This window comes from Saimiri boliviensis, chromosome 6, assembly GCF_048565385.1.
Source record: "Saimiri boliviensis isolate mSaiBol1 chromosome 6, mSaiBol1.pri, whole genome shotgun sequence".
Taxonomy (NCBI): domain Eukaryota; kingdom Metazoa; phylum Chordata; class Mammalia; order Primates; family Cebidae; genus Saimiri; species Saimiri boliviensis.
Window position 1 is genome coordinate 70,073,811 of NC_133454.1, and position 14,541 is coordinate 70,088,351.

General features: G+C 49.0%; 1 protein-coding gene across 1 annotated transcript in view; it reads left to right on the forward strand.

Moving 5' to 3' along the window:
* The window catches only part of MAP6 (microtubule associated protein 6), an 86,964-nt gene that overhangs the window by 58,046 nt on the left and 14,377 nt on the right, over positions 1-14,541 (forward strand). Inside the window, exons 2-3 of the mRNA XM_039470617.2 lie at positions 7,052-7,265; positions 9,654-9,850. Of these exons, the coding sequence (XP_039326551.1) occupies positions 7,052-7,265; positions 9,654-9,850 (411 nt within the window). The remainder of the gene's footprint in view (positions 1-7,051; positions 7,266-9,653; positions 9,851-14,541) is intronic.

Sequence of the window (14,541 nt, forward strand, 5' to 3'; positions counted from 1 at the left end):
AATGCAATACTTTTTCTTGACTAAATGACTCTGTAATGAAAGCCAAATACATTTATTATGCATTTATCTACCATAGGGTTTGTAATTCTGATACAAATATCCGGGTCCTCTTCAACTAAAGAACTGGTTTGCATTCTTTCTTATTTAACTCCCGCATCAATCCTATTAGTAGGCAGTGTGTAAATCCTTTACAAATGAGTTCACCAGTGTTCAGAGCAGGCACAACCTGACCCATGGGTTAGCGCTAGGATGGATGTATCTCACCCCAGAGCCAGTTCTCTTTCTAGTAACTCATCATCATCATCATCTGACCCAGGGTCCATGCTTCCTCTCACCCTGTTAACCTCTGTCTGCACTTCCGAGAGCCTTGCATGTGCTGTGTGCTCTGAGACATCATTTTTTCTGTGCTGGCCTGTGTTTCTTTTTTCTGCATATGACCTGGATCCAAGGCAGGTGCATTTTTATCAGCTTTGCTGCATTGGAGGCTTTGCTACCTTTTAAAGAAGGCTGCAGACCATTCACCCTGTTTCTTAGGACAGAGCATGACTTCTCTCCATGAAAGTGATGCTGCCGCTCTGCTGGAAACTTGAACTTCTGTGCTCTGCTTACACCAGTATTTTCTGCCTTGCTGAGATGACACAAGTGTTTTAAACCCTTTTCAATGAGAAGAGAAAATTTTCTGATTGGGGTTTGTATTGGAATTTGTTGCTTGTAACAAATTACTCCAAAGTTTAGCCACATAAAGCGATAAATATTTTTTTATCTCATAAAGTTCCTGAGGGTCTGTAATTCAGGAATGGCTTAGCTGGATTCTAGCTCAGGGTCTCCCAGGAAGTCATGTGAAGGGTTATCTGGGTCTTGGATCCACTTCTAAGACTTCTTACTTCCAAGGCTTTTAGTGGGAAGCCTCAGTTCCTCCTGACACTGGCCTCTCCACAGGGCTGCTTGAATGCCCTCATGACATGGCAGCTTGCTGCCCCCTGAGAGAGTACAATGCCTTTAAGGATCCACTCTCGGAAGTTATGCACCACCACTCCCACGATCTTCTGTTTGTTAGAAGTGAGTCCCCAAGTCCAACCACACTGAAGAGGAGGCAATTAAGTTCTATGTAAGGTAAAAGTATCAAAGAACTTGTGGGCATGTTGTAGGACGGCATGTGGATGCCATGAGATGCTTGCATAGCAACTTTACACCCCCTCCCTGGCTGGAGCAGCCCCAGGGAGGTGGGAGCTGCATTCCACACCCCTGTCCTAGATATGATGCTAATTACATGGATGCAAAAGGAAAGTCTTTACTCTCAAGGATGGCACAGCCTGGGAGGAAAGAAAGTCATCTACACAGGTAGCATGAGGTAAAATATAGCATGCTGCATGCTGCAGAGAGATGCAGGTCAGAGAAGGAACAGAGAGAGCAGACAGGAGGATCTGAAGGTAGAGTGTTTGTTGACTCCTCTGAAAACTTCGCCTCATCAGCAAGATCCCAAAGTCCTGTTTTGGCAGCTGCTCTGAACATGACCATACAGCTGTTCAAAGGTTCTGGAGGAGCAGCCCCCAAAAATCTTGCCCACTAAGTCTCCATGAGATGGCTCAAACTGGGCCTGGCTCTGCCATCCCTTAGTAGAGGGGTTGAGGGCTGGCCCAGCCTTCTCTCCATAAATTTTCCCAGCACAAATAAGCCCTCAAGGAGTCATTTAAACCCAGATCTGAATATATTGATTGAGCCTACTCATCTGCCGTTCACCCACCCACTGGGGAATATCATAGTCCCAGACCTGCTTCTGCCCCTGGAGGATTGTGTATGAGATAGGTCATGCATCAAGGCTCCAATAACAGGGTCCACCAGAGACTCTCTTGTGGATGGGACAGCAGGCCTTTGGTGATGCAGTTGAAGAGCACCCTGTCCCTGTGACTTCTACACATCACAATACTAGAGAAGCTGTGGCACGAGGAGCATCTCTGAGATGTCAGGGTAGAAACGCATGGATATGGGACCCTCCCAATGTGCCCAGAGCCTCACTGTGGTGTACACTCAGGCTGATGAAGGGAAGGGCTTTCTTGTGACTACTTCCAGGAGCCAAAGTGGCCATGAGCTTGAAGGACATCAAGACAAGCTTGGGTTACACATCCACTCCCAGGTGTGAACTTTGGAGGCAGGTGCTCCCATGCCACTGAGAAGCAAGTGTCTGCCCCATGTAGGGCAGGGAAGGAAGGGCTCAGGAGGAGGTGGCATCAGCTGACCAGAAATAAATCTAACAATAGCCACTTCCATTAGCTGCCCACCGAATGTTAAGCCCTTAAATCCTGTGAAGAATGGAAAGGAGATATGGAGCGTGGCCCTGGGTGGCAGCCTAGGGTGTGTGGGATAGGCAGGGATTGGAGTCCCAGCCCCGCTCAACCTGCAGTCTGACATAGGATATCCCTTTGCAGCATGCAAATGAGACTGGACTCAAGAGTAGGATTCTGTCATACATTTTGTATTATCTTATCCCTTAAGAGAGACAAAATGCACCATGAAAGAATTGAAGAACGGCATGAAACTGCCTGGTAACCACAAAGATGGCCAGTAAAGTAAATGGGCCAGGAGCCGAGAGATAGGACATTTTGGGTTGAGTAACTCAGGAGAGGTTCCCGGAAGAGAAGAACCCCGAGCTGGGCCTTAAAGAATAGCTCCATCAATGGAGAAACAGTGCTGCCTTGCTCAGAAACTTTCAGCATCTTCCCAGACACAGTGCATGCTCCCACACATGGCATCCAGGCTCTCTGCTGCCTGGCCCTACCTCCTATCCAGTCTGGGCACCTTGCACAGCCTCCAAGACCCCACCCTGCACCCTGAGTAGCCGCCCTGATCAGTTCACCTGCTCTCTGAACCTGCCATACAGACTCAGACCGGTGCCTGAATTCCCTTCATCCGCTTGTCTGTCGACATCCTTCATTACCCGTTTCCCCAGTCCTCACTATCAGAGTTAAGCATTCCTTTCCTTCTTACCCTCTGAGCCATGTCCCATTTGATCCATCCTGCCTTTTCTTAGAATCACTCATGGTCAGGTCTAGATACCTGAACTCTAGACACTTCATCCGTTCCATGGCTTACACATCCCTGTGGGCCACTTGCCATGACCATGGCTAGTATTTGGCAGTTGCCAAATGAATGGATGGATGGATGGATGGATGGATGAATTAATGAATGATCAAGAAAAAATATGGCTGCACAAGAAGGGGAGACCATGTAACAGGGGACCATGAACTCCTGTCAAGAGGCACTGGGCATGATGGGGCAAGAGTGTGGCCCGTATTGCTCTCGGTCAAGCATCTCAGGGCCGGAGGAGCTCAGGTGTCATCTAGCCCGGTCTGTGTCATGTAACTCCTCTACAGCATTGCAGGCAGCAGGCCAGGCCCTGCACAGGCACCTCCAGGGAGGGCAGGCAGAGCACACTGCAGCTCTGGCACATTGCCAAAGTGTAGTGGGAAGGCTGTGGCTTGCGGAGATCGACTGACCTGAGCTCAGACCCCCAACTCTGCTATTTGCTAATTTGCTAGTTGCATTGCCTTATGCAAGCCACTTTGTCTCTCTGAGCCTTGGTTACCTCCCTTATAAAAGGGGCATAATAGTACCTGTTCTCAAAGTTGTTATAAGAACTATAAAGAATACACAAAATAAAACAAAACCCTCCAGCTTATAAAAGGCAACTAACGAATGGTAGCTAATTTTCTTTTTATGACATAATATTAGTTGTTGCATGTGACTGGAGAAGGTTTTACAGAGAGTACAAAGAAAGTTCTTTTCTCTTTTCTTTTTTATTTTTTCTTGTTTTTTCCATTTTGTATTATTAGGCTCATTTTTACACCTTGACAAAGAATGTTTTAAGAAATGGAATTTGGGCTTAAACCTAACCATCTGTCATAATTACAGTGAACCTATTCTGAAACTCATGATCAAGGTCTCATGTGAAGACGATGTGCCAGAGTTGTTCAAGATCAGGGGTATCAGACTTTCCCAGAGACATGTCCCATTGATAGTGCTCACAGGTGAGACACTCCCCAGCCCACAGGGGCCGCTGCAGAGATGCAGGAGGTGTCAGAGGCTGGCCTGCAAGAGGTGACCCAGAAACAGTGCTGAGGAATCGTGTCTACCTATCTCAGTGCTGGTTCTGGAAGCGGGCAGGGGTGTGACAGAGAACTCAGGTTTCTGCTGTCCTATGTTCAGGAGCCAGGTTGTGACTGATTTGGTTCTGGGAGACCCAGGCCCAAATACCAGGAGCCCATCTAACCGGCAAGGCTTTGGCTCTGAAGGATAGAGGGAAGGAGGGAGGGACTGTGGCCTCTGGCAGGTAATGGTGGCCACAGCCCCAAATGTCCCCTGGGCCTGTGTGTAGGTCTGAAATGGTTCAGAAGTCAGATCAGAAAGGAGATTGAACCTAAAGAAGGTGGAGAAGTGAGGATGAGGGGTTAGGAAGGGATCCAAGAACAGCCTTGTTGCTGGGGTGGGTGGAGTGCTGTGAACAGAATCAGGAGGGCCTCAGCTTCTTCCCAAAGCCCATTTCATTTCCTCTCAATTTCCACATCTCAGTGAGGGACTACCACCCCCCCCCAGCCAGAGTCCTGGAGTCTCCCTACACTCCCCGCGACCTTATCTCCCACCACTCATGAGTTTGTAAGTCCTGCCCATTCTCCCTCTAGACCCAGCACCTTCTTCTCTGGCCCGTGCTTCCCCCTCTTCCTAACAGCACAGTCTCCTTCCTGGCCTCTTGCCTCCACCCTTCCTTCTGTCCACCATTCACACTGCTGCCAACATTCTCTTTCCAAAAACTAACCTGGCCTCACTCATCCTTGGCTAGAAGTCTTTTGGCAACTCTTTGTTACAGTGGAGACTGTCCCCTTAACATGGCTGGCAAGGGCCTCCATGGTCTGTCTATCTTCTTATGCCCTTCCCCACTAAATGTGAGTCCAGCCACCCACACTGCCTGCAGGTCCCCACGGGGCCTTTTCCTACTTGCTGGGGTTCCATAGCACCCAGCATCTTGTTAGACCATAAGCACCAAATACATATTTTGTGAATGAATGAATGAATGAATGAATGAAGATGAATAATGAGGGAATCTAAGTGGAGGAAACAATTTGGCAGGGAAAACAAGACGATTTAGGTCTAGAGACATTAAGTATGAGTTGTTGGTAGGTGTCTTTTTCCATTTTCTGTTGCATATAACAGAATATTGGACACTTGGTAATTTATAAGAAATAAAATGTATTTCTCACAGCTTTGGAGGCAGAAATGTCCAAGGCCAAGGAGACATATCCGGTGAGGGCCTTTTTGTTGGTGGGGATTCTGCAGAGCCCTGAGGCAGCACAGGGCGTCACATGGGGAAGGGGCCAAGTGTGCCAGCTCTGGTCTCTATCTGTTCTTATGAAAGCTACCAGTCCCATTCCAACAGTAACTCATTAATCAATCACCTATTAATACACTTATCCAGGAATTGATTAATTCATTCATGAGGGCAGAGCCCTCATTACCCAGTCACCTCTTAAAGGCCCCACCTTTCAATACTGCCACACTGGGGATGACGTTTCAACATGAGCTTTAGAGGAGACAAACATTTGAACCACAGCAATGGGGCATCTAGGCGGGGACCCAGGCTGCACTGGAAAGGAGAGTCTGAAGCTCAGGGAAGCCTCTCTTAAAAGCCAGTGATCTCTCTTCACATACGAGCCAGTTCCCTTAGAGAAATACAGAGATCAGGAGGTCAGATAACCGGCAAGTGGCCCAGAGTTACCAAATCAGCTTTATCAACTGAGACAGCCTCAGAGCTAGAAAGACATTATAAGGACCTTGTTTGGCCTAATTCTTTCATTTTGCAAATGAGGAAACGTATGCTCAGAGCAGGGAAAGGTCTGCTAGCATAAGGCAGCGCTAGCGCGAGAGCCTGTATGTCCCCGTCGCAGTCCGGGATCTTTCTCCTGCCTCCTGCGGCCTCCTTGCTCATGGCACTCCTCTCTGAGCCCTGAAGGAGGGAGTCATCCATGAGGGAGACAGAGGGGCTTGGAAGAGCCTGACTCCACAGAGAGTCATGCCGTAACTCCTCCTTTCCCACGATGCAGCTTCTTGTGCCCCCAAAGGAGAATAAACCTGATAAAGACCCCAGAAGCCACAGAGCTCATGCATTGACTCTCGGGCACTTAACAAACAGGATGGACCCTCACGGCCTCCGTCAGCAGCTACATTTTTAAATTCTGTTTTAAACATTGTCAGCCGTCTACCCCCCAGCCCCATACCAGGTCATAAGCAGCTGACTAGAAACCATGAGAGGAGTTGCAGAGAACAAAACTGACACACTGACTCAAAATAGCAGCAGGTGAGGATCATTTAGGTTAAAGACCAACAGCCAAGAGCACAGGAAGATGCTCCTACACAGAGCCCAACACAAGGTGCAGCTGTGATCTCCAAGTTATGTTTAGTCTGTGTTGCTTACTTACGATCTGCAAATGTTTAGCTATTTCACAAGGATGTTCATCTAAAGTGATTAAGATTGTTAACGTTCTGGCAGTTCGAGAAGCAAGCCCTCTGCTATTCAAATGGGGGAATATTCTCAAGGAATCTGGGCAACAAAAGTTGTTCATTATAAAAATGGGGGGAAGGGAATTGGCATTCATTGATATGCCACGATATATCAGACAGTGTGCCTAATAGATTGTCTCGTTTAATTTCACAACTCTTTAGCTTTACACATAGCAGGCATTCAATATTTTTTGACCTCATGAATGATTGAATGGGTTGGGTTTTTTCTGTCTCGTTTATGAGATTGGGAAAAAGAGCCCTGAAGATTAGAATTGCCTGCTCGTTCTCCAAGGCACAGCTGCTATTGGCACAACCCAACCTGGGTCAACTTTGCAAGAAGGGAAACTTGCACACTTCCTTACGAAAGAGTGAAGCTAACCCTCCAGCCACTGTCAGTGCTGCAAGCACTGTGGAGAGCGTGCTGTGTTTGCAGCCCTGTGTCAGGAGCACTGCTTCCAGGCAGATGGTGTTTCATATCACATATGCTTTCTTTGACTAACAGGAATGAATTCAGGGCATGGACGGACATCAAGCCTGTGAAACCAATAAAGGCCAAGCCCCAGTACAAGCCCCCAGATGATAAGATGGTACATGAGACCAGCTACAGCGCCCAGTTCAAGGGAGAGGCCAACAAGCCAACAGCAGCTGACAATAAGGTCATTGATCGCAGAAGAATACGCAGCCTCTACAGTGAACCCTTCAAGGAACCCCCAAAGGTGAGACAGACCTTGTGGAAATCCATCAGCACAGCCTGGGCCGTAAGGGTTACTGCAGCAGAGCATGGGGTGGACTGCTGTCAACTCCGGCCCTGCCCCCATGGGCATCTTTAAAATTCCTGCTTCCTCTCAAGCACACTGAGACCCGGGGCATCTTCAACGGGAACCTTTGATAAACTCAAAGGGAGTATTAAAGAGGAACATCACCTAAAATAAAGACAGTTTAAAGGCTGGCAGATTTCTAGGGAACTAGCTTCCAATTTTGAGAACTCCAGATGAACAGTGGCAGAAAATCTCACCTGAGCCCTAAATCCCCTTGTCTTAAAATAGCTGTGCTTGCTGGGAGCAGTGGCTCCCGCCTGTAATCCCAGCACTTTGAGAGCCTGAGGTGGGTGGATCACCTGAGGTCAGGAGTTCCAGACCAACCTGGCCAACATGGTGAAAACCCCACCTCTACTAAAAATACAAAAAAATTAGCCAGGCATGATGGTGCATGCCTGTAATCTCAGCTACTTGGGACGCTGAGGCAGGAGAATCGCTTGAACCTGGGAGGTGGAGGTTGCAGTGAGCCGAGATAATATCACTGCACTCCAGCCTGGGTGACAAGAGCAAGACTCTGTCTCAAAATAAAATAAAATAAAAACAGAGCTGTGTTTGGGCCCAGGAAGCATTGGCCCAGTATTGCAGATTCCCATGCCTGGCTCCCCTCCTGCCAGATCCTGCCCTGAATCATCCTCACCTCCAATCACTGGACACTTTCTTCCCTCCCTAGTCCCTGAAAGCACCTGCCCTCTCTCATCTTCTCAGGCTAAACACCATCCACCATGCCTTCTCAGTCTGTCACAATGCACCTGCCACATCAGCTGTAAGATGTGTTCCCAGCAATAGCTACCAAAATGAACAGATTGTGAAAGTGGACTCAGGGATTTTCCTAAGGTAACATTCCTCCACCTTACATAGGAGTTCGTGAGCAGGAGAAACATGTTGGAGATATAGCTGGTGAAGCAGGAATCATACAAGCCATGCAACCTAGCATATTCTGATGCCAGGCCCCATGGAATTGTACAAATATCCGCTGTCCTCTGTATAATAGCAGAAAATGCCTGAGAACGTAAATAGCTCTGGAACCTAATTAGCCTTTTCTCTGCTTTTGTCCTAAAGTCTTACACTCAAGTGGAGTTGCCTATTTGGCCCAGGACCAGTTTATGGGTAAGGTAACTAACCGACCCAGTTTGCCTGGGATTCTTCCATTTTAGCACTGAAAGTTCTGTGTTCCAGGAAACGTCTCAGTTCCAGGCAAACCAGGACGATTGGTTCCCTTCCTCACAGGTCAGGAGTGACTGAAAACCACTGCACCTCAGTGAGTGGATGATCCAGCCTGCAAGGCCCAGCATCAGCTCTGTCCATCCAGAGATGGCGTGGGATCCGGGGCATGGGCTCGGCATTAGACAAAAGAGGACATAGAGGCGAAGGAGGGAAAATGAGGGAAATCTAGAGATGGGTGAGGGGGGTGGTCTATTGAGGGATCCCTTTCAGTGACTCCAGAGTTTCCTGAGAAAGAGCTGCTGAGGCCATCTTCTCTGGATGAGGGGAATGGAGCTAGAGAAGGGGAGCTGGGGAGAGTGGAGTGAGCTTGGAACAGCTGCTCTGGGGGACATGGTTGGAGAGCCAGGCAGAGAGGAGGAGCGGAGGGCTGGCAGTGGAAGGCATAGCTGAGACTAGAGACGCCTGGGCCCGAAGCATCTCAGTGAGGACACTTCTCCATATGAGTGAGCCAACCTAGAGACAGAAACAGGGAAGCCAGCGGGTGCTGCAGTGACCCACCACCAGAACCTCTGCATCTTACAAAGGTTTATTTCTTATTAATGTCCATTATGGGTTGGCTGCCACTCTACCTCCTGTTGCCTCCTCATCTGGGATGGCGGAGCAGCCGCTCTCTGTGGCAGAGGAAAAGAGCGCTGGGCAGAACAGGCTGACTCTCGCGTCTTCCGCCTGAAGGTGACCTAAGTCGCTGCTCACATTTCATTGACTAAAGCAAAACCCTATGCCTGTGTCCCAACATGATGAGATGTAACTTCCTACCGGGAGGGGTTGAAATATTCCTCAACAGTGGTATGGCCCACCGCCTGGGGTGGTCGGGGGAAGGCTGGCAGGACAAGGGAGCCCACGTGGCCAGTTAGTGCTGCCAAAGCGGCAGAACAGGGAGTTCAGATGGGAGAAGCCGAATGCCCTAATATCCCCGGGAACCCCTTAAATACCGTCCTCCACCTGGGCCAGCCTCTGTCATCACCGTTATTCCTTAATTAATCACGCCTTCTCTCTAAATTCTCTTCCACTCCCTCCCTTTTCGTGTTTCTGTGTTTTTGGTCTGTCTGTCTCTCGGTGCAGGTGGAGAAACCTAGTGTTCAGAGTTCCAAACCAAAAAAGACCTCAGCGAGCCATAAGCCCACGCGGAAGGCCAAAGACAAGCAGGCAGCGCCAGGCCAGGCTGCCAAGAAGAAGAGCGCGGAGGGCCCCAGTGCCGCCAAGCCCGCCGACAAGGAGCAAAGCAAAGAGATGAACAATAAACTGGCTGAGGCAAAAGAGTAAATTTCCCTGCACTTTCCTTTTACTCTTCTCTCTCTCTCTCTCCCTCCCATCTTTTTTTTTTTTTTAAACCAACCAACAAAAAAAGGCCACAAAATTAATTAGAGGCTTCTCATCTGCCTTGGTCTTTCGTGTTCCAGGAGCTCTTTGGTTTGGCTTCTTTTGATGGTAGAATCCTGCTTCAAAGACTGAGTGGCAGGCCTCCTCCTGAGGGTAGCCCGGGAGTCCAGCCAGCCGAGGCCCCTGGAGCACCAGGAAGCGTTGCCACTGGCTGTGCCCTCCCCTGTGACTCCTACTGCATGCTGAACAGTAAGGCGGGCAGGTCGGAGAGGTGAAAGGAATCTCCTGGCAGTGCTTGGAAGTGTCTGTAGGGTCTCCTCCTCCCAGGTGCCCCAGATCGTGTCACTGGTCGATTTAGAACTTTAGGTACTTGTGTTCTTTTCCAAAATTCAGAGAATCGTCAAGTGCTGCAGAAGCTCAGCCTGGGCTTCAGCAACTGACAAAATTTGAGTTAAAGAAAAACAGCAACAAAAAAGAAACAACCTTGGCCTTAATGCCGCTAAAAGGGAGTTGTGTCTGTGAAGTAGTCTTTTCACAGAATCGTCCATGAGACGTGTGTGCCTGCGCTTGGTTTCCTATCAGTGGGCTTCAATTGTATGCCAAGTCATGGATATGCCACTGAGCCAAAACCGGGCCAGGGCTGGTAATAAAAGGTTAGGTGTTTTAGGTGCATTCTCGCTGTCGTAGGAAGGTCACAAAAACGAGGAGGCTGTTTTCCTCTGGTTCCCCTCGGCCAACCACCCGTTCAGTGCTGGTTTTGCAGAGCGACTAGTTGGAGGTACCTGAGGAAGAAAGTTCAAGGTGTAGGGATAATGCATTTGGAATGTGACTTTCTGTTTCTGAGAGACCCGAGGGCGCGTAGATGTAGTGGCAAGCGTGGCGATGTTTACCCTCCCTTCCTGAACCACCCTGGTCTGCTCCTCAGAGAGGGCAGCAGTGCCAGGCCTCAGGACAGGGAGAATGTCTGTGACTTAGCTGCAGATTAGAAGACTGCCCTGCTAACTGATTAGCAAGCAGCTTTGACCTCATTCATATAGAAAAGCAGCTCTCAGTATATTCCGTGTCACGTGTGTGTGTGTGTGTGTGTGTGTGTGTGTGGCCAAAGCCCAGAGGGTGGCAAGTGGCATCTTAGCTGTGCAAGAGTTGTGTTGTAGGAATTAGTCAGGGAGTTGTTGTGGGGGAAAAAAAACCCAGTGCTTGTGAGGGAACGCAAAATAGTTACCAGAAAAATAATCTTTGCCAATGTGACGTGTATATTGCTCAGCACACTTTATCTCTCTTGTCCTTAAAATCCTTCTCGTCCCCGGCATTCTGACACGCGGGGCTGCCATCCGGCGTCAGGCCCCGGCTCAGGCTTGCTCTTCTTTTGTAATGAAAGGGGTGAAGAGTGAGAGCCTCACAGTTCCTTACCTCAAAAATCCCTTAAGTCCTTCTGGTTTGGAGGAAGTGGAGCCTCCGCAAACTCTCTCTTATTCTGATCATTCAGGCAGCAGTCTCTGCTTCACCGTCATTTCGGTTGTCACCTTGGGGCTGAGCAAGAAGCTTTTTGCAAATTAATTCGGCATGTGTGACATGAGCCATAATGATTAACAGAACTGGAATACCAGAAACGAAGTCGTTGGTGGGGCCCACTGCGACCTTCCTTTCTATCTCAGGGTTTGAATCTGTGAGGAAGGAGGTGAAAGAAGGTAGAAAATGTTGGTGAGTCTCAGTGTTTTCAGTGCTATCAAGAAATGACTGGAGTGGACCTCGGTACTGATTCCAACTCTTTGCCAGCTAATCTTAACATTTACCAGAAAGTTCTATCAACATGATCTTAATTGTACCCAGAGAATTTGCCAATGCGCGTTCAGTCTCTCAAGATTTGGCCTTAGTCAGACATGTTGATGCTAGCCACAGTTTGGATTTCTCCATAGGATAATCATTTATTTCTGCAGATCAAGTAAATCAGAGTTTACAGTGCACAGGGGATCACGCGTTTAGCGTTCACTTACGAGAAGCCTGTGTGCCAGGCCCTGTACTAGGTGTGGTGGGCAGTATAAATAAATCTGTCTCCACAGCCACACAACCAGAGGGTGACATGACTTGATCCCTGTGACCAAGTCAAGCTGGTGTTGCCCAAATTGCAGTTTGCCATCATTGTCCCATAGGTTTTTCATGCCCGTCACTGCCCCAGGGACCAACTTCCTCCCCTTCCCACTCGAGGCTTTAGAGGACCTGTGGAGTGTCTTTCCCATCCTGTCATTAGCCCCTTCTGTTTAATACACCCACTGAGAAAAGCCTGTTTGTAGTTCACTTCGACTCTTGAATGTGTCACTTCACTGGCAAGAAACTTCCTTTAATTTCTACTGTTTACAAGTAAAACTCAGCCAGTCTCATTCTATATCCCAAACATACTGAACGAAACTGATTTTGGTTCCACAAGCAGTGTTTGAGTGTTGCCTTCCTGAAGGTGACCAAGCTTCCAATGCTTGTCCCACTGATCTCTGTACATTACTCTGTGGTTCCCCGTCCTTCCCTGGCAAGGGAGCTGGGACTGAAGCTTTCCTGCTGTTTCCCTGCCTGCAAAAGCAGCCCCGACAGCTGCGTGTTGGCTTCCCTCAGCAATCCGTCCTCTGTCTGTGCTCCCATTCGGGCCACATCGCTTTGCCTCTCTGAGGCAGACAGGAAGTGTCTAATTACGATTTTGTGGCCTGGGTTTTGTTGCATACCACAGATTGTCTATGTAACGTGTAGCGCACACCTCTCTTGGTGCTATTTCATTCCTGCTGTAAGAGAATGACAAAAATATTCATGTATAGCCAATTGATTGTGACGTGCTTGTGGTCTGTGCTTGCTCAGAAAAACAAACCAACCAACAGTTTTTCCAATTATAAATAAATGCTAAAGACGAACACCACTTTCTTGATCTTATTTCCTTGGTGAGGCCCACCCAAGTAGGTGAAGGAACAAACGTTTGCCATTTGAGCCATTCTCTGCAAGATGAGCTGTGCCCTGCAGTCTTCCTGGGGCTCTCCATAATGCAGCTTGACTCTTTTAGATTGCCTCTCAGATACTATTTGCAAGCAGTCAGAGCTAAGTGTTGGGAAAGCGAAGATGGACCGGGAGACGCACTGGCCAACAAGGTAGTGTAACGTTTTGATCCAATGTTGCTGGGAAGAGCGACCGCCCACACCCGGCACTGCCTTGCCGCATTGGGAGGCTGGGCTCTGACTCTCTGCCTGACTGGCAGGACTGTTGTTTCTGGCATTTTCTCCTCCCATGGGATGGCACAGATGCCTTCACTTGCTCGATTCATATGTGGTCATTGTGGACATTCCACCCTTCGGGGGCTGGCTCACTGTGGGCTGTGAGGGTGACGGTCATGTGTGTGCCTAGTGTGGGGGTGCTGAAAGAGCCACCAGAGAGGCCACCAAGTAAGGTAACAACAGATCAGGTAATTGGGAACTCAGATGAAGGACAGGCTTCTTCCAGCTAGGGCTGGGGAGTCACAGAAGGCTTTGTGGCAGAGGGAGCCCCTGGAAAGCCCCTGGTGTGTGGTTATGTAAGGGCAGGGCACCGCAGGGAACAAGTCTAGAAATGGAAAAGTTGGGGGGGCTGGGTGGGAACCTGAAAGCCAGGACCAAGTTTGCCCACTTTGTTATCCTTCTGGTAAAGTGGAAGACAAAAGATTTTATACTCTTATTTTTCCAACATATGTTGATTGAATACCTATTATGTGCCAGGCACTGTGCTGGGCACTAGGGAAACCAGGATGACTGAGACCCTGCCTCTGATCACAGTGGGGCACGAAGGAGGAGGCCATTCTAGCTGGTTCCATGGATCAGGGAGGACTTCGGCGATGGGTAGGTGTTGACCAGGTGAACAGAGCCGGGGGTGGCCGAGGCATGCCAGACAGAGGGGTCTGCCCAAGCACAGGTCAGAGGGGAGGCTGCCAAACACCAGATGAACTCAGGTTCTGGGGGATAGCTCCCTCGGGAGGGTCACGGCACAGGCTGGAGAGTGGCAGAGCTCATGGTGGAGAGGCCTGGTGCATGGGAGGGGGCGGCTGCTAACGGGGATCTCCATTTCCATACGCCCAGATGGCACCCACACCCCTGCATGCTCTCCTGTCCTGCTTCCCTCGCTTGCTACGTGTCAGGCAACACCACAGATCCTCTCTTGCTCTAAGCTAGGAGCCCTAGGGTGGACTTTTATTGCTGGACCTGATTGCTGAGTTTTGGGGGAGGCAGGGATAGAAATCAATCATGGGTGGTATAAATAAAAAGCCATATGTATTTGTTTTCTAGATGAATAGAAAACAGCCCACCCACCTGCCTACTTTTGTATGAGGCAGAAAACATAAAAGCTGTTCAAGAACTAAAACAAATACATAAAAGTATATTTTTAAGCTCTCTTTTGAGGGAGAGACAACACGGGGATTGAGAGAGGTGGCAAGAAACACAGGCGAGAAGTAGAGAGGTAGAAATAGTGGCACAGAGAGAAAAAGATGGAAAAGCACGCATAGGAAGACACTCGGGTGACCTAAGAGAGTGTGAGAAGGACAAGAATTGGGCAATGGAGGAGGCAGGAAGGCAGGGGCCTTGCCAGCCATATCAGTGCTACCCACATGCTTAGGGCTCACCCAGAG